We start from the raw sequence: 19,572 nt of genomic DNA, 5'->3' as shown, positions 1-19,572 counted from the left end.
CATATATTGGTCGCCGTGGTCCGGTTATCTCCTAGGCTTCTGAGTGATTTCCGGAAACAGGGCGTCCGTGCAGAAATCGTCTTTGCCTTTTGGAACATCTCGGATGCTCCCCACGGTATATCCATTCTGGAGCAGATACAAGAATTATAGTTAACTATAATTAACTATAGTTATATAGTTATAACTATAACTATAACTATAACTATAACTATAACTATATATATATATATATATAACAGTGGATTTTAAACTACTCAATCAGTGGAGTGAGAAGGACATGCTGACCCCTATATCATTCTAAGTATATGTTTTGTTAATTATGGAAAATGCCTGGAGGGGACCCATGCCTTAGGGACTTTCTTTTTTGAAAAACCACAAGGGTACATGGGTTATTCCTCTTTTTAATATGTTTGACGTAGATATAAATGTAAACAAAGAAGCGAGTGTTCTTCTGGAGGCATATATTCGTTTAGAACAGAGTTGTCTGACAAACGGTCTGATTGAAGTAGAATAAAATTGAAGTATTACTCCCTGTCACGCATTTGCCTGTACTTTTTAAGTTAGGAATTTTTTTTTTCATTCCACATCTACTCTTTTGAAACTGTTTTCTGCTTGTCACTTCTACGGGTAGTGAGGTACTCATTTGCATGTTTTGTAGTGTTTAGGCCTAAATATGTTAACAGTTTCCACTTGCTCCTATTCATTTCCATTTATTTTTTAATAGGATCAGTTTGGTTAAGCATCAAGGTCATTAAAATTTTGTTCTGTCTTCTAAAATATGAACAACTTCATCTAAATTTAAGAGAACTCACTTAAAATGTGATTAACACTTTCAAAATTTGTTTTGTTTAGGTACTTGACTGTTTCTCTTGCACCAGATTGGAAGCTCTGTGATAATCAGGGAGTTTTTGATATCCCTGTTCATGGTGTCCCAGGACCTATTACCAAAACATGGGAGACACAAAAAAATATTTGCTAATTGAATGAAAGTTGATTCATTTAGAAATGACATATAGTCTGTTTCCCATAATAAATAATTTGTGAGCGACAATACATTCTAAAATGAGACAGAGCTACTTTATATTTTCTCTCTAGCCAAGGGCAGTGCCAATTGTGAGTGGAGAGGTTTGCTAAAAGTGCATGTGAATGTGTCTGTTTTGGTTTAGGTAGTCTGTGGTATTGGGTGTCATGTGAGGAAATTAAAATGGCCTGGCACCAGTTTGGATTTTTTTAAATTAAGTTTGAAGGAGAAATTACATTCTTCCAGATAACTACATTAGTTCTCTTTGTTCTATAATGTGTTGCAGAATATTAGCTGATTTCAAACTGTAATTTCCCAGAATCATCTATTTCCTCTTTTTGAAGGTGAACTTTCAGTGTGTCTGTCCCTTAATTATAGGAGGATATCTGCTGGCTTCTGCATAGCACTTTATTTAACCATATAAAATGTAAGGATATGCCTAGACATAAAAATAATCCAAGTATTGTTTGCATTTTAATTGCCTGGCTTTTTTGATGCTCAAATATCCTTGTCACAGAAAATAAGATAAATTCTATGTTATTCCGATCTGTCAAAATTATGATATATTTTAGTTAATAAAGCTTTAAATGGAATATCGTCAGAGATAATTAAAAGGATTAACTGAAAATTTCCCTAAAGTATCTGCCTCCTTCAATCCTGAACATATTTTATGCTTTTGAGTTTAACACATTTTGTAAATGCCGCTTTTTTTTTTTTTTTTTTAGGAAAAATTACATCAATTCTAAAATGAAGGGCTGGGGGCATCTGGGCGGCTTAGTGGTTTAGCGTCTGCCTTTGGCTTAGGGCGTGATCCCAGAGTCCCCAGATCGAGTCCCACATTGGGCTCCCTGCGTGGAGCCTGCTTCTCCTCTGCCTGAGTCTCTGCCTCTGTGTCTCTCATGAATAAATACATAAAATCTTAAAAAAATAAGACTAAGGGCTCTACCATTTCACTCACTACCCTAATGTTTATTGATTAATCCAGGTTTTTAAAAAATCAAATCCATTAGGGATACAGAAACACTCTAAATTGATGAAGGTATTACATTACTGTGATTGTTCCATGATATATCTAAGATACTAGCAAACCAAAGATTTGGGGAGAGCAAAAAATTCACCAGTGTGGTAACAAGTCCTCCAAAGAGTTCCTTCCTATAATAAAGGAGTATCACAATGAGGCTAATGCTGGATGTTTGAAAATTCTCTTTAATAAACTTTTAATAAACTTTCACACTCCTTATATTGTGGAGGTTAAAAAATTATCAGTGATGGAAGAAGCCTTGCTTATATTTTGGGTATCAAAAATTATATGGGTGAGCAAATTGCAGATACCCCCAAAAAGTACACTTATCCACTGGTTTATCATTATATAAATAGCAATAAACAGGTTATCAGGGGTGCCTGCCTGGCTAAGTCTGTAATGCATGTAACTCTTGATCTTGTAGTTGTAAGTTTGAGTCTCACATTGAGTGGGGAGATTACTTAAAAATAAAATCTTAAAGGAGTTCCTGGCTGGTTCACTTGAACGAGCATCCAACTCTTGATCTGAGGGTCATGAGTTTGAGCCTCACATTAGGTATACACAGGGATTACTTAATAAAACTTAAAATAATAAGATGAAATCTTAAAAGCAGGTTAGCTAAAATGTAGCAGTCTCCTGTATCAAGTGGGATATGCTCTTTTCGTTTTTAATGATTTTATTTATTTATTTGAGAGAGAGAGAGAGAGAGCATGAGCTGGAAGATGGTTGGAGGGAGAAGCTGACTCCCCATTGAACAGGGAACCCGAATAGGGGCCCAATCCAAGACCCTGAGATCATGACCTGAGCTGACCGCAGACACAGACTGAGCCACCCAGGTAACTCAAGTAGGATATTTTCTATAGAAAAAAAAAAACCAACCCAATTTATGCTGATTTAAACAATTAGAAAATCTGTTATCATAAAAACCAGATAGTCTAGAGCAACTCTGTCCAATAGAAATATAATGTAAGCTACAGATGAAAGCCACCAATGTGAAATTAAATTACATAGTAACCAAGAAACAAGTGAAGTTAATTTCAATAATTTTATTTAACTTAATTCAAACCATCATTTCCACATGTAATCAGTGCAGTAATTATTAATGATATACTTTACATTCTTATTTTGTACTACATCTTCATAACTTGGTGCATATTTCACACTTACTGCACATCCCAGTTTGGACTAGCCATATTTCAAATGCTCAGTGGCCACATGTAGCTCATGGTTACTGTATTGGACAATGCCATTCTTGAAAATATGGCTCCCTCTAGGTATGATAGAATCATGACTTGGCACAAATTGTTTTTCTCTTCCTAATTTTGGAGAATGATCATTTATTTATACTTTTTCTGTTATTCTTTCAGCTTTGCCCTCATCTTGTAAACTTCTCAAGTCTGTGGTCACAAGAAATCTGCCAGCAGTAACCAGAGAACTTCCTTCCTTGTCCATGGTAAGTTCAGAGTGGCTCCTCCCAACCAAAGTTCATGTTTCAATCTGATTGGACAAACTTAGATCATGTACCTATCCCTGGCTCAATAATAGTCACTAGGACTATTAGTATACCCTATAACACCTGCTAATACTATCCCCTGAGCCATACCATTTTCAGTGTGGTGGGAAGGAGGTGATGTTTGGTAATGTCTGGAGACATTTTTGATTGTCACAACTATGGGGGTTGGGTCTACTTGTATCTAGAGTGGAGACTAGAAATGCTGCTAAATACCCTACAATACACATAACAGCCTTCTTTCCCACAACAAAGAGCTATCTGGCTCAAAATTAATACCATGGTTGGGGAATCTTATTAAGTCTATATTCTTAACTAAACACTGACAAGAGGAATGAGACTACCATTATTGGTTTAGATTTGTCAGAACCTATTAAGAGGTTTAGCTTCCCATTTCAGAAGATGGGCTTCTAAACTTAAAAAAAAAAAGGAAATGTTAGAAGAGAGCAAAGGGCATAAATAACTTAGTCCATTTGAATTACTGTAACAAAATACCATAAACAGTGGCTTGTAAACAATACAAATTTATTTCTCAGATCTGGGGACTGAAGTCAGACATAAAGGTGCCAGCAGATTTAGTGTCTGGTAAGGGCAAGCTTCTGGGTTCATAAACAGCAGACTTTTTACTATAACTTCACATGGTGGAAGAGGTGAGGGAGTTCTTTTCAGCCTCTTTTACAAGGCACTAATACCATTCATGAAGACTGCACACTCATGGCCTAATCACCTCTCCAAAGCCCTACCTCCAAATATGATCACACTGGAGATTAGGTTTCAACATATGGATTTGAGGGGACACAAAGACCAATCTATAAAAGCTACCAGTAGTATCCTTGAAAAAGCTGATTATTTGGGGGGTTATAATAGTATATGTATAATTCTAAAACATACAAGTGGACAATAAGCACATAAAAAGATGCTCAACAGGGATGCCTGGGGGGCTCAGCGGCTGAGGGTCTGCCTTCGACCCAGGGTGTGATCCCAAGGATCTGGGACGGAGTCCTGCATCGGGCTCCTTGCAGAGAGCCTGCTTCTCCCTCAGCCTGTGTCTCTGCCTCTCTCTCTCTCTCTCTCTCTCTCTCTCTCTCTCTCTCTCGCTGTGTCTCTCATGAATAAATAAATAAAAATCTTTAAAAAAAAGATGGTCAACATCACTAATTGTTAGGGAAACACAAATCAAAACAATTGAGATACCACCTTATACCATTAGGATGACTACTAAAAAAAAATAACTCAGGAAATATACAAATTTTGACAGGGATGTGAAATATTTGAAACCTTTGTGCATTGTTGGTGGGAATGTAAATTGGTACAGCCAGTGTGGAAAACAGTGTGGAATTTCCTCAAAAAACTAAAAATAGGGATCCCTGGGTGGCGCAGTGGTTTAGCGCCTGCCTTTGGCCCAGGGCGCGATCCTGGAGACCCGGGATCGAATCCCACGTCGGGCTCCCCGTTCATGGAGCCTGCTTCTCCCTCTGCCTATGTCTCTGCCTCTCTCTCTGTGTGTGTGTGACTATCATAAATAAATAAAAATTAAAAACATTAAAAAAAACCAAAAAACTAAAAATAGAATTATCGTATGATCCAGCAATTCCACTTTTTTGTATATACCCAAAAGAATTGAAAACAGAATCTCAGAGACATTTGTACACCCATGCTCATAGCAACGTTATTCATAGTAGCTAAAACTTAGAAGCAACCCAAGTGTCTATCAACAGATGAATGAAGCAAAATGTGGTCTGTACATACAATGGAATATTGTTCAACCTTAAAAAAGAAGGAAAGTCTGACATTTGCTACAACACAGATGAACTTTGAGGATATTATGCTATGGAAATAAGCCAGTCATAAAAAGATAAATGCTGCTTGATTCTACTTGTATGAGGTATTTAGAGTAGCCAAAAATCATAGAAAATAGATAGTGTTTGCCAGGGGCTGGAGAGAGGGGAGAATGAATAGTTATTAGGTAATGGGTATGGGTTTCAGTTTTACAAGATTAAAAGGGTCTGGAGATGGATAGTAGTACTGATTGCACAACGTTATGAATGTATTTTAATACCACTGAACTGTGTACTTAACAATTGTTTTAAAAGATGGTTAAGATCTTAAATTTTATTTTATGTGTATATTACCACAATAAAAAAGAAAAAAGTGTATATGTACTTAAAAAGTATGAGTAGTCATCAAATATGATAGAATGATTTTATAATTACTGGTAGTTTATAATTTTTATCAGTATTTCCTACTTTTGTACAATAAAAAATTTTATTGTAGAATTTACAGTGAGAATGTCATTTGTAATGAAAAATTATTTTTACAATGGATAATTTCTTGACCAGAAAATTTTTTTAAGGAAAAGAGGCTTCAGTAGTGTATTATCCTCAAAAAGAAATAACAAGAGGGAAAATTCTGTGTGAATTATTTTAAGTTGATGAGTTTTAATAAAAGCGTTCTGTTTTAATAATGTGAAAAAGCCATTTTAAAATATTTTGTCAAAAAGAAATAACAACTTGCAGCCTTTGTCTAAAATAAGTCTTGGAAATAAAGCAAATACAGTCTCCTGACTTTGAGAAATAACATTCAGTTGATATTGTACCAGATCTCTGGGTGCCACTGTCTGCCAATCCATGGCTAGAGTGAAACAAAGCAATCCATTGGTATTTGGACCCAGTGATCCCTGCTGACTTTTGTGAAATAACTCTGGAGTGGATTCCAAACATCTTCTCTCCCACTATCTTTTCCAAGTATCTGGGTCAGAAATGTCAGGATGTTTAATGACCCACAGTGAGATGTTGCCTTTTCTCTCCAGCACACCTTTGTTATTTGGGAGCAACCATGGCAAGGTGTATTAGAATCTGAGAAGCAGCACCAAGAAGAGATAAGAAGTTCTCTGAAGGGAAGGCCGACCATGGGCAGAAAGCAGTTTCCCTTGCTCATGTCTTTATTCAGCCTAGCAAACTACACATCAGATGGGCTGCAACATTCCAGAAGAGAATCCACTGGTTTAAAAGTAGAGAATCTAGGCAGAGAAGTGTGTCTCAGTGAGGAGAACTGCAAGTAAGTGCTAGGAAGCCTCTTTACCACCCTTGAGGCCAGAAGTGAAGAACTCAGAGAATGACAGCCTAGATCTAGCAGATATGCTAAAGGAAGTCTTTAGGCCCCTGAAACTGGAACCCTCAGGGGAAATTCCATAAATGCCTTTTCATATAAATGTATTCACCCTGAATATAAATGATTTATAGCTTTTAATAGACATTTTGTTTTAAAAATTGTGGAAAACATCTTAATAGTAGCATAGTTCACTCTAAAACCTCACCATGTTTAGATCCTGCAAGTAATTCTCTATAAATTTATCACATTAATTTCAGTAGCTGTCTCCCTAGTCCCCACAAGTAAAAGAGATAACTAGGGCAGGAATGGACCAGAGGAGCAGAGTTGCCACCACTTAGTGTTGGGGAGGGGTAGAAACAGCTCATGACAAGGTACAAGAGTTGGATGCTAATGCCGTCCTCCCATACTGAGCCACAAGGAGTACAGCAGAATCTGCCTGCAGGAAAACCTGCTCTCCAATACATCCTCTGCATTCTTCAGGTTGTTCCCCACTGACCTAAATGACACCCTTAAGGTAGAGTTCCCCTACACTTACTACACAATGTCACAATGCATGCAGCATACATCTGTCATCCAATAACAACAGTATCATCTTTGATTTTGGAGCAGGAGATTTGCATCATAGAATAGAAGAGAAGATTAGAGGCAGTTTAAGGGCCCATTTCAGGATCCTGATTGAAACAGAGGTCGAGAACTATAATTCTGTGCAGAGGACTTTCAGCTGAGTGTTTAGTACTCTTAAAGGCAACAACTAGGGATGCCTGGCTGGCTCAGCGGTTGAGTTTCTGCCTTCAGCTCAGGGAGTGATCCTGGAGTCCAGGGATCGGGTCCCACATTGGGCTCCCTGCATGAAGCCTGCTTCTCCTTCTGCCTCTCTCTCTCTCATAAATAAAATCTTAAAAAACAAAGGCAACAACTACAGTTGTCCAAGCCAAAACAATGGAGAGATGAAAGATCTCCTTATTACAGGAAGTAATAAACACATAGTCAAACAGTTCACCTGTAAAAATTACTATATAATTCTTTCTAAGCTACAGGCAGATGGAATTCTAAACTGGGAGCAGAACATGAAGTGCAGTGTTACCACCAAAGCCACCAAGGACAAGCTGTCCTCCTCCAGGGCAAGCATCACCTTGGGTATCACCCCCATCAACAAAAATGCTCTTGTTCTCCAGCAGGCCTCTTATATGGTCCAGGATAATAGGAAGACCTGCTCAAACCTCCGTCATACACTTCAGTACTTCTTACCCAGATGTGGGGCCCTATGTGCCTATTGCTTCCTGACCAGCAACCCAGTACAGTGTGCAGCATCACCCAACATGTCAGTAAGTGCGGAGCAGCCTCCTTATGATGATAGACCACCACACCAGAATGCACAGGAAATGCTGTGCCAGGAGCTGCAGCCAGAATTCATGCCCTCTGATGTGGCACCATGCACAATGCAACTGGCTACCTGGTCACCAAGGTGGGTGCCAACTGAAGAGCTTTGCCTGGCTGTCCTATCACATGCTTCAGACCAGCTAATATGACTCTTCAACCTAGGGAGGCACAAGAGAGATTAGTACTGTGGTGCTATTGGCAACAGAGATGCTGCTCCACAGGGCTTGATGGTCACTGTGCACAGTACCAACAGTCATCATGCTATACCTTGTCTTTGCCTACAGTTTGAAGGAGTTGCTGCCACAATGGTAGCAATGTGGCACCAGCAATGGCCTGGTACCTGCTGCCAGGCAGGCAAAGCTACAGTTTTACCTGGTTGTGGACTTGTCCTTTGTGCTCTTCTCAAAGTGACTAACCATCACTCTGGTCCTGTGAGGCTCCTCCGGCCCTACTTTCAGTCTTATCTTTGGTCCAAGCATAGATTTGGAGTTGCTTCTACTTCAGCCAGTGAGATTTGCCCTATTTCTACAAACTTTTTGTGGCTTGAGGTATTGCAAAATCTTAATTTAATTTAATTCAAGAAACATCTTTTAACTGGACATTCTCTGTGGTGCCTGCACTGCAACCTTCATTATTACATTGGATTCAAATATTTACCTGTGAGTTTTAACACTTTTGTTTTGTAAATATCCTGCTATAAATCAACCCTGCTTGGTTTTTGCTGTTGTTGGAGGAGAAGCTCTACAAGTTCACGTTATAATTTCTGCATTTTACTTCCTTTCATTTGCCCAGACAATCCCATTGGTGAAAAGTTTGTGCTATTACTGTACATTCTAAAAACTTATATTTTCTGCTAAAAAGTCCTTTCCTTGCATATTGAAAGAAATTCACTGAATCTTTCTGCCTTTGGACTCCGTATAGTTAGTTATACTTGTTTTGAGAAGCTGAGAAACCATAGATTCAGTTTTACAGGAATGGATATTCTCTTTCCAAAAACTATTTTTGTGGCTTTTGTTTCCTTTATTTCCTTCTTTTCTGGACCATTCTCAGTCATGTCCATGGGCTGACCACCAGTATCTGGTCCAATTAGTTCCTAAAATGTAAACATCTGGAATGCAGAGAACATTCTTACCTAACTTTTGGGTAGAGATAAATCACTCCAAGCCTCAGACATTTTAGTTAGTAACCTTTTACTAATATTGCACTGAGTAAAAGAAGGAAGGCAATCTAGTTTAAAAATCTTGCTATTGGGATCCCTGGGTGGCGCAGCGGTTTAGCGCCTGCCTTTGGCCCAGGGCGTGATTCTGGAGACCCGGGATCGAATCCCACGTCGGGCTCCCGGTGCATGGGGCCTGCTTCTCCCTCTGCTTATGTCTCTGTCTCTGCCTCTCTCTCTGTGTGATTATCATAAATAAATAAAAAAAATTTAAAAAAATAAAAATCTTGCTATTTAGAAAACCAATTTCTCCTGGAGAACATATTGTGATTTTAGGATAATGCATATTATTTTAATGGCCTGTCTAAAAATAAAGATGTGGCCATTTCCTTTTCATTTTTGAAGACCATCATTACCTCTTGTGTCTCTTAAATTTGAAGTCTTAGATATTTATATGACATTTTCCAGTGAAATTCCAAGGTCCCAGTGTTATTTTATTCAAAATATATTAACTTTGGGTGAATGAAAGGTCTTTTAAAATCCACGTAATACATAGACACTTCAGAAAAGGGGGAAAACAGGGATATGGGTAAAACATGTCCTTCAGAATTCAAAGGTTTCAGATAAATATTCAAAGCACAATGGAAAAAGGACAATCCATTTTTTAAAAGGCCAGCTTACATTCTAAAAGTTTATTTATCCCCTGGTTTTTTTTTTCAATCTCCAGTCAAAGGACAGTTGCTCTTCTAGTCTGAGAAACTGTCAAGTGGTCAAGATATAGTGGAGAGGTGGAGGTATGATATTTGTTTGCTGTGATGATATTACCTGAATAGCAAACAGGGAAAGCAGATAGCTTAGATATGCTGGGATTCTCCTGTATATTGCAATTTAGTAAAGATACAGTTAAATAAACATAGTAGTTTCTGATTTTCATGCATATGTTGTAGAATGCATAACTACTTCCTTGACAATAAACCAAGACTTAAGGAAAGATAGAGGAGTTAAGGAGAAGGGAAAATTAAGTATTATATAGGGGTGTAGTAACCGGTGCGGACTCTGGGCGCCGCTGTTCACCAGTCTAGGAGATACAAGGCAGCGCGCAAGCACACACACCCCAGAAGAAAAAAGAAAAAAATAGCTTCTTAGAACCTCCATCAGAGGTTTCAATCCATCAGATTGAAAACCGTCTCCATGTAGCTCCCCAGACCCTACTTCTGGACTACTTTTTGCTCTGAAATCTGAAAATTCGGTTAATTTGAGCTTAGAAGAACAGAGAAACAATACTCTTGGTACTGGACTGGAAGAAAACTACGAAGGGAGAGAGCGATGGTGATTCGGCGGAAGCGGCCCAGCTGCAGCGAGCTGTACCTGCTGTGCGTTTTTCTGGGGCTGTCGTTGGAAGCTTGGCCCGGAAAGATCCGGTACGTGGTGCCAGAAGAGACAGAGAAAGCTTTCTTCGTGGGCAACATCGCTGAAGACCTAGGGCTACAACCTCAGGAGTTCAAAGAGCGCGGAGTCCGCATCGTCTCCAGAGGTAGGACGCAGCTTTTCGCTCTGAACCCTCGAAGCGGCAGCTTGGTCACCGCGGACAGGATAGACAGGGAGGAGCTCTGCGCTCAGAGAGCGCGGTGCCTGGTCAATTTTAACATCTTGGTAGAGGATAAAATGAAGCTTTTCCCTGTTGAAGTAGAAATAATTGATATTAATGACAACACTCCCCAATTTCAGTTAGAGGAAGTAGAATTTAAAATGAATGAAATAACTGCTCCAGGTACCAGGATCCCTTTGCCTTTTGGGCAAGACCCTGATGTGGGTATGAATTCATTACAGAGTTACCAGCTCAGCTCCAATCCTCATTTCTCCCTGGATGTGCAACAGGGAACTGATGGATCCCAACACCCAGAGATGGTGCTGCAGAGTCCCCTGGATAGGGAAGAAAAAGCTATGCACCACCTCCTCCTCACAGCCTCTGATGGGGGCAGCCCAGTCCGTTCAGGAACCCTCCACATTCGTGTTCGGGTGGTAGATGCAAATGACAACCCTCCAGCATTTACTCAAGCACAGTACCACATGAGTGTCCCAGAGAATGTGCCACTGGGCACTCAGCTGCTTATGGTAAAAGCTACTGACCCAGATGAAGGAGCCAATGGGGAAGTATCATACTCATTTCACAATATAGACCACAAAATAGCCCATATTTTTCAGTTGAATTCTTACACAGGAGAAATATCAAATAAAGAAGCCCTGGATTTCGAAGAACACAAAACTTATCCAATGGAAATTCAAGCTCAGGATGGTGCCGGCCTCATGGCCAGAGCTAAGGTGCTGGTCAAAGTTCTAGACATAAATGATAATGCCCCAGAGGTGACCATGACCTCTGTCACCACTGCAGTCCCAGAAAACTCTCCTCCTGGAGCTATAATTGCTCTTATCAGTGTGCATGACCAGGATTCTGAAGAGAATGGTGACACTACATGTTCCATTGCTGGAAATATACCGTTTAAATTAGAAAAGTTGGATGATAACTATTACCATTTAGTGACAGAAAGAACGCTGGACAGAGAACTTACCTCCAGGTACAACATCACAGTAACAGCAGCAGATCATGGAACTCCAGCTCTGTATACTGAAAACCACATTTCACTCCAAGTGACAGATATCAATGACAACCCCCCTGTTTTTCCTCAGAACTCCTACTCTACCTTCATTCTGGAAAACAATCCCAGAGGTGCCTCCTTTTTCTCTGCCATAGCCTATGATGCAGACAGCAATGAGAACGCACTAGTCACTTACTCCTTGGTGGAGGACACCATTCAAGGGATGCCTCTGTCTTTGTATGTTTCCATCAACTCAGACACTGGGGTCTTATATGCCCTGCGATCCTTTGACTATGAACAGTTTCGGGACCTTCAACTGAGAGTGATAGCCTGTGACAGTGGGGACCCCCCACTCAGCAGCAATGTATCGATTAGCCTGTTCGTGCTAGACCAGAACGACAATGCGCCAGAAATCTTGTACCCTGTCCTCCCCACTGACAGTTCCACAGGCGTGGAGCTGGCACCCCGCTCCGCAGAGCCCGGTTATTTGGTCACCAAGGTGGTGGCAGTGGACAAAGACTCGGGCCAGAACGCCTGGCTGTCCTACCACCTGCTCAAGGCCAGCGAGCCTGGGCTCTTCCAGGTGGGGCTGCACACGGGAGAGGTGCGCACAGCGCGGGCCCTGCTGGACAGAGATGTGCTCAAGCAGAGCCTGGTGGTGGCGGTGCAGGACCACGGCCAGCCCCCTCTCTCGGCCACCGTCACGCTCACCGTGGCCATTGCTGACAGCATCCCAGATGTCCTGGCTGACTTGGGCAGCCTGGAAGCCCCACGTGACTCCCAAGCTTCAGACCTCACGCTGTACCTGGTGGTGGCCGTGGCCGCAGTCTCCTGCGTCTTCCTCGCCTTTGTCATCGTGCTGCTGGCGCTCAGGCTGAGGCGCTGGCACGCGTCGCGTCTGCTCCAGGCTGCAGGAGGAGGGCTGCTGGGCGTGCCGGCCTCGGCCTCGCAGTTTGTGGGCGTGGACGGGGTGCGGGCGTTCCTGCAGACCTATTCTCACGAGGTGTCCCTGACCGCGGGCTCGCGGGAGAGTCACGTGATCTTCCCGCAGCCCAACTATGCGGACAGGCTCATCAGCCAGGAGAGCTGTGGGAAAAGCGAGCCTCTTCTGATAATTCAGGATTTACTTGAAGACAAAAAGGAAACATTTTCTCAGGTAAACTTTTCGTAAATTTATCTAGGTAAAAATAATTACTGAATTTACTTACTGTCGCTCCTTACTCCTCACAGTTCTATTTCCCCACATATCTTTGCAGAGTTTTATTTACAGATTCTGGAAAATTATTATTAAGTGATTATATCCAGGTATAATGTAGGTGGTTGGAATAGAGTATGTGTGAGGTGCTATCTTGGTTGTGGAAAGAGCACTGCGTTAGAAACAAGAAGATAGGACTTCTAATATTTTCTTCCTTTCCTCTAGCCAAATAATTTTTCTGGTTTTACCATTCACTTATCTGGCAAGGGTAGGGGTTTGACTAGAACAGATCCACCAATATTTATGTGATTAATAATGTTTTCAAATTTCTCACAGGTATAAATACTAACTTATCCTTAAACTTAATAAAAATATCACCTGGCAAGGTGCTATTTTATTTAGGGAATTTTGAAGAGGTAAGATTGTCTCAAGTAATATTTTTAGTTGTGTTATAATTAAAATGTAGAAATATATATAGCTTGTAAATTTTTTGTTGAATATCTTAGCTCTTGGTTTAGTCTTTTATTTTGAGATATTTTATGCATTTTTTTTTTAGAATTTTGGCTAAGAATATATTTTCTCATAAAAGTTCTACCAAAAAATAGACTTTTTCTTTAACTTAAAAATATAGCTTTGGAAAGCAAAATTGGGAGTTGTTATACGTCATTACATATTTTATAAACAGTAGTGAAAGAAATCAACAGGATGGATTAAATTTTCAAATATAAGAATGCTCATTTCAAAAGCTTGACTTTGTCCTTTAGTAACTTAAAGGTGGGGTTCTTGCTGATTTTCTTGTTAAAGATGGTCAGGAGCTCCTCTTCCGATCTGTGATGTTCATTCGTGACTGTGTAATACTGCGCCAAGACCTTTTTCCTCAGCTTTTTGATTGCTAGTTATTCTCTGGGGCCTGTTTCAGAACTGCTTTAATAGTTCCCTTCCAGTTGAATTTACCTTTTGCAGGAGATTCGTGGTCCTCTGGTTCTCCACCCTCTGAAGGTCCTGAGAACTTTATCTTTTTCTTCTTAGATTCTATGTCATCTTCCGAGTGCTTCTGCTTTCTCTTCCCAGGCTGGGCTTTCCTGGACTCCTCGGCGTCTCCTGGACTCCTTGGTGTCTCCCTCCTCAGCTCTGTCAGCGGCTCACTTGGCCTCACCCGCCTTGCTCTGGCTCTTCTTCCCTGCAGAGGCAGGGGCCTCCTCTCCGGCCTCCTGCCTGTTCTGCGCTTCTTAGGCTTCTGACCTTTCTAATTCTCTTGGTGTTTTTCTAATGTTAGTCCTTTCTTCTCTTTCTTTCTATTCTTCTGCCTTTCTTCCTTCCTTCCTCTTTTATTCTTCTTTACCTCTGCTTGCTTTTCTGTGGGGTCATTTATTCCAACGGCTAGAACCTTGGCAGAGAGCTCTGCGCGGGGAGGGCTGGCCACCTGGGCGAGTGGCTGCTGGTCTTGACCCTTACTGACTGCTTCGTTGCTGGAAGCTTCAGAAAAGATATTCCACACCTGCTCCAGAACAGATTCATTATGTACTTTTAAACTGTTCTTCATCCAGTTCTGAAATTTTGCCCTTTTCCTGGGAACGTTGTCAAAACCACTAATTTGCTCTAAAAGTTCCCTCACTTTGGGGCTGACATTGGGTCTTTTTATTAATTCATTAATTTTCTGAATCCATGCCTGCTGTTTAACATCACCTTTGTGGGTTTTACCTTCATAACCTTTGCCACCATACTTTTGTTCCTTACTGATGCACTTCACATGGTTTTTGTAGTCATCACCCCAGAAATCTTTACCACAGTCAATGCAAGACAGGCATTCACAGTTTCTGCAAACAGCCACATGCTTTTCCACTTCTACTTTCTTCACTGATTCACCACATGCATTGCATGTAAAAAATACCATTTTTACCTAAATGGGTAAGTATCTATTCTCTATCCAAGATAGGTTTGAAGTCTTGTCCTCTCCGCCGGCGCCCGCCAACGGTTTCAACCCACCGCGAGGAGCACGTGGAGACGCAGCCGCCCATCCCGCGCCACAGCCACCTCCCCTATTTTATGCATTCTGAAGAATACATTAGATGTTTAAGTAACTTACAAAATGAGGTAATAAAGTGAATGACAGAAAATTTACTGTGCAACTTGAGAAATAGTTTTGAAGCCTCCTGACTTGTGTATTACGCCCATAATGGAAGTGACTAGCAAAAAAACAAGTATATATTCCATTTTAATCTGTGTGTTACTTCTTCACAAGAAATATATCATAGGGGAGTAAGTCCATGCTTTTATATAGTTACTATGCTCCAATAATTTAAAGATATATATAAAATATAAATAGAAGATTTTGTTATGCTATATGTTGGCAAATTGAACTCCAATAAAATTTTTTTAAAAAAACAAAATATAAATAGAAGAAAGCAAAAGCATGGTAAGGTGCAAATGAAAGATAAATGTATAAATGGACTGAAGATGGAACAGAAGGTGGTGAACCAGGCTAAAGCTGTGAGAATTCTAGTCTGGCTTAGATGCAGGCACTGAAGGTCAGGAGGTTGTTCAGCACTGTAACAGAGACAAAGTGCTTCAGGCTAAACAAGGAACCTGAGTCAGACTTAGTCCTTGATCCAAAATAAGCAGTTTGGCCCCTCATCTAGTTAAAAGGGAAAGAAACTGCTTTAAAAGGCTGCCTACCAATGCCTGCAAAAGGAGACAATCTGCAGACAAAAGGAGAGAAGTGGATATAGATGCTGGCTTCAGAAAATGATCAGACATGAGATGTAATATTTACAGTATTACTGCTGCACACCATTAAACGACTTACTTATGGCCCAAGACCTGGAATAGAAGCAATTTCAAAACCATAAGAGACAAAACCCTGAACCTAGGACAGAAGCAGAGTGGGGGGAAAAAAGTAGAAGAGAGACAGCAATTAAGGAAAACAAAAACCAACTCTTCCACTTAAATGTACAAACAAAAATGTTGAAACACATCGTCTTCTGGAATTATTGTTGCTAATGAGATACTATCAACAAATTGTCCTTATTTTAAGATATCTGTCTTCTCTGTGATGCCTTTTTAAAAATATCTCTCATCCTTGCTGTATATCTAAGTCTTGATTTTTATTATTTTCTGTTTGGATTACACTCTCGGTAACATAAGTTATTTTATGGAGCACCTGGGTGGCTCAGTTGGTTAAACGTCCTACTCTTGGTTTTGGTTCAGGTCTTAATCTCAGGATCCTAGGATGGATCCCCCTGGAAGGCTCCACCCTCAGTGGGGAGTAAGCTTGAGGATTCCTCTCCCTCTGCCCCTCCCCTACATGTGTGCTTTCTCTCTCTCTTTCACTCTCTCTCTCTCAAATAAATAAATACATCTTTTAAAAAGTATAACATATAAATAACATAGGTTATTTCAATTCTGGATTTTCTTAGCTGGTGTTAATTTAAAATTTTGCTTCTGTGTGTATATAAATGAGCTAGGTTTACCTATTAAAGCACAGAGATTACCAAGTTGGATGATTTTAAAAATCCATCTATACTCTGCCAACAAGATACATGTTCAAAACAAAATTACACTGAAATATTGAAAATAAAGATATACATATATACACACACAAAAGAAAGCAGCCATGTTGATTTTAATATAACAGCAAAATAGTGTTTAAGACAACAAACATTAATGGTGACTTTTTAAATGAACTGACCATAATTACAAAAACAAACAAAAATATATAAAAAATATGAGCCCCCATCACTGAACAACATAGCTTTGAAAATAATACCAGGAGGGATGCCTGGGTGGCTCAGTGGTTGAGCATCTGCCTTCAGCTCAGGAGGTGATCCCGGTGTCCAGGATCAAGTCCAGCATTGGGCTCCCTGCAGGGAGCCTGCTTCTCCCTCTCCGTATATCTCTGCCTCTCTCTATGTCTCTCATGAATAAATAAAATCTTTTAAAAAAATAAAAAAGAGGGATCCCTGAGTGGCGCAGCAGTTTGGCGCCTGCCTTTGGCCCAGGGCGCGATCCTGGAGACCCGGGATCGAATCCCACATCGGGCTCCTGGTGCATGGAGCCTGCTTCTTCCTCTGCCTATGTCTCTGCCTCTCTCTCTCTCACTGTGTGCCTATCATAAATAAAAAAATTTAAAAAAAAAGAAAATAGAAAATAATACCATGAGATTTAAACTCCATTCCATAAGAAATAATACACCCTACAGGCACAAAATTGCTAAACATATAGAACATTTGAACAGAATCTCTAAGCTTGATGTAATAAATCTGTATAGAATCCTATGCACAACAAATATAGAATAGCTATTCTTTATGCGAGCATATGGAAAATCTACAGCAATTTAGTATATAGTCATCACAAAAAAGGCAGAGCAAATTTCAAAGTACCGATAATATAATGCCTTATACATATTTATGATTATGTCATATGTAACATAACATATTATAACATATATAACTTAGTTCAAAAACCTGGGTGGGGGAAATAGGGAGAGGTAGGTAAAATGGTATAAACTTTCAGTTGTAAATTGAATAAGGCCTGAGTATCTATTGTATAACATGGATACTACATTGTATAATAGCATTTTGCTCAGAAAGAACTTAAATGATCTCTCTGAGCAAAAAAAGAATAAGAATATTTGAGGTGAAAGATGTGTTAATTCGATGGGGGAATCTTTTACAGTGTATACATATATGAAATCATTGCATTGTGCATTTTAAATATCTTACAATTTTATTTATTGATTATAATTCAGTAAAGCTGGAAAAATTACAAAGCAAACAATTAAAAACAGTAAAAGGAGGGACGCCTGGGTGGCTCAGTCAATTAAGCATCTGCCTTTGGCTCATGTCATGATCTTGGAGTCCTGGGATTGAGCCCAGACTCCCTGCTCTGCTTCTTCCTTTCTCCCTCTGCCTGCCACCCTGCCTACTCGTGCGTTCTCTCTCTCTCAAATGAATAAAATCTTTTAAAAAATAAATAAAAATAGTAAAAGGAAACAAAAAAGCTTTGGACACTTAAATGTATACCCCTAAATTACTCTTGGATTTAAAAAATCACGATGGAAATAACTGTTTAGAAAGGAACAAAAACAAAATTATTATTTAAAACTGTGGAATATAGGGGCGCCAGACTGGTTCAGTCAGTTGAACATTCAATTCTTGATCTTAGGGTCATGAGTTCAAGCCCCATGTTGGGTGTGGAACCTACTTAAAATAAAATAAATAAAATAAAATAAAATAAAATAGTGGAATACAGCTAAAAGAGTACTTAGGGGTAAATTAATAGACAAAATAACTCAAAGCAAAACAAAACAAATTATTTAAAATAAGTGAATTGAGCAAGACCCCCCAAGAAATGAAGCAAACAAAAACCATTGTATCAGCAGAAACTTAAGGAAAATAATAGGAAAAATAACAAAGATAAGAGCATAAATTATTGATGTCAAACAAGGATGAATTCTGATGATGAAGCAATAGAAGCAGACAATAAAAGTCATACTGAGACCAGTGGGGAGAAATTAAAATTCTATGAAGTTCAATGCTAGGACTAATATAGAATAGGCAGTTGGCATTTCTAAAATTCTTTTTAAAGATTCTATTTTTTTAAAGATCGATTTTATTTATTTATTTATTTATTCATTCATTCATTCATTCATTCATGAGAGACGGGGGCAGAGAGAGAGAGAGAGAAAGGAAGAGATATAGGCAGAGGGAGAAGCAGGCTCCATGCAGGGAGCCCAATGTGGGACTCGATCCCGGGACTCCAGGATCACGCCCTGAGCCAAAGGCAGATGCTTAACCACTGGGCCACCCCAGGTGTCCCTTTTTTGAAAGATTCTAAAAGAAGAGTCCAAATTATGATTTAAAACAAAGATTTGGAAAAGGAGAAAGAAAAGCAAGAGAGGCTGGGGAAATTAAAACAACTTGATACAAAGGAAGAAGCATGAGTGGGAAATAATATACAGAGTAAAACCAGATCATCAAAGAACGGATAAGTCTTTTTTTTTTTTTTAGAACATATAAGTCTTTAGAGAGCTGCCGTAAGGGATGTCGATCAGTTACTTAATGAGACTTGAAAGCATCAAAACAATGTTAATGAAAAGATTTTAAAAATCTAAAAAAGTAGGGTCCCTACTAGAAAATAAAGTAAGTTGATATCACTTGTTGCCATTTTTTTCCATTCTCAGAGGAATGGATAAAACTAAAAATGAAAAAAGTTCAACAAGGAAGAAACCAAAAGATAAATAGATTGAAGTGAGATCAAGGGTGGGCAAACTCATTTAAGAATGTTGATTCACCTACAACCTGAAAATAAAAGGTTGGAGAACCATTTACCATTCAAATGGTTCTCAAAATATACCCTAAAAACTATAGAACACTTCTGAAAGAAATTGAGGAAGACACAAAGAGATGGAAAAATATTCCATGCTCATGGATTGGCAGAATTAATATTGTGAAAATGTCAATGTTACCCAGGGCAATTTACACGTATAATGCAATCCCTATCAAAATACCATGGACTTTCTTCAGAGACTTAGAACAAATTATTTTAAGATTTGTGTGGAATCAGAAAAGACCCCAAACAGC

General features: G+C 39.5%; 2 protein-coding genes and 1 pseudogene across 3 annotated transcripts in view; 2 read left to right on the top strand and 1 right to left on the bottom strand.

Annotated features, from left to right (window-relative positions):
• LOC129513666 (protocadherin gamma-A1-like) lies at positions 1-15,243 on the top strand. Of its 2 annotated transcripts, XR_008665274.1 has the most exons (3): positions 1-115; positions 3,410-3,495; positions 14,928-15,235. XR_008665274.1 is itself a non-coding variant. In XM_055331903.1 (2 exons), exons 1-2 carry the CDS (start codon positions 10,526-10,528, stop codon positions 14,931-14,933), a joined length of 2,433 nt encoding a protein of 810 aa, XP_055187878.1. In that variant the 5' UTR covers positions 10,406-10,525; the 3' UTR covers positions 14,934-15,243. The 2 variants fall into 2 exon arrangements, 1 of the variants encoding a protein (XP_055187878.1); XM_055331903.1 differs by lacking the exons at positions 1-115; positions 3,410-3,495 and adding an exon at positions 10,406-12,952 and having other exon boundaries at positions 14,928-15,243.
• LOC129513663 (protocadherin gamma-C5) overlaps positions 83-19,572 on the top strand; it is a 182,761-nt gene continuing 163,271 nt past the window's right edge. Inside the window, exons 1-2 of the mRNA XM_055331901.1 lie at positions 83-115; positions 3,410-3,495. Coding sequence (XP_055187876.1) covers positions 3,493-3,495 — 3 coding nt within the window. The 5' untranslated portion in view covers positions 83-115; positions 3,410-3,492. The remainder of the gene's footprint in view (positions 116-3,409; positions 3,496-19,572) is intronic.
• Positions 13,711-14,932, bottom strand: LOC129513668 (cell growth-regulating nucleolar protein-like; annotated as a pseudogene).

This window comes from Nyctereutes procyonoides, unplaced genomic scaffold (assembly GCF_905146905.1).
Source record: "Nyctereutes procyonoides isolate TBG_1078 unplaced genomic scaffold, NYPRO_anot_genome, whole genome shotgun sequence".
Lineage (NCBI taxonomy): Eukaryota > Metazoa > Chordata > Mammalia > Carnivora > Canidae > Nyctereutes > Nyctereutes procyonoides.
The sequence above is the reverse complement of the archived record's forward strand: the minus strand, read 5'-3'. Positions and strand labels throughout refer to the sequence as shown.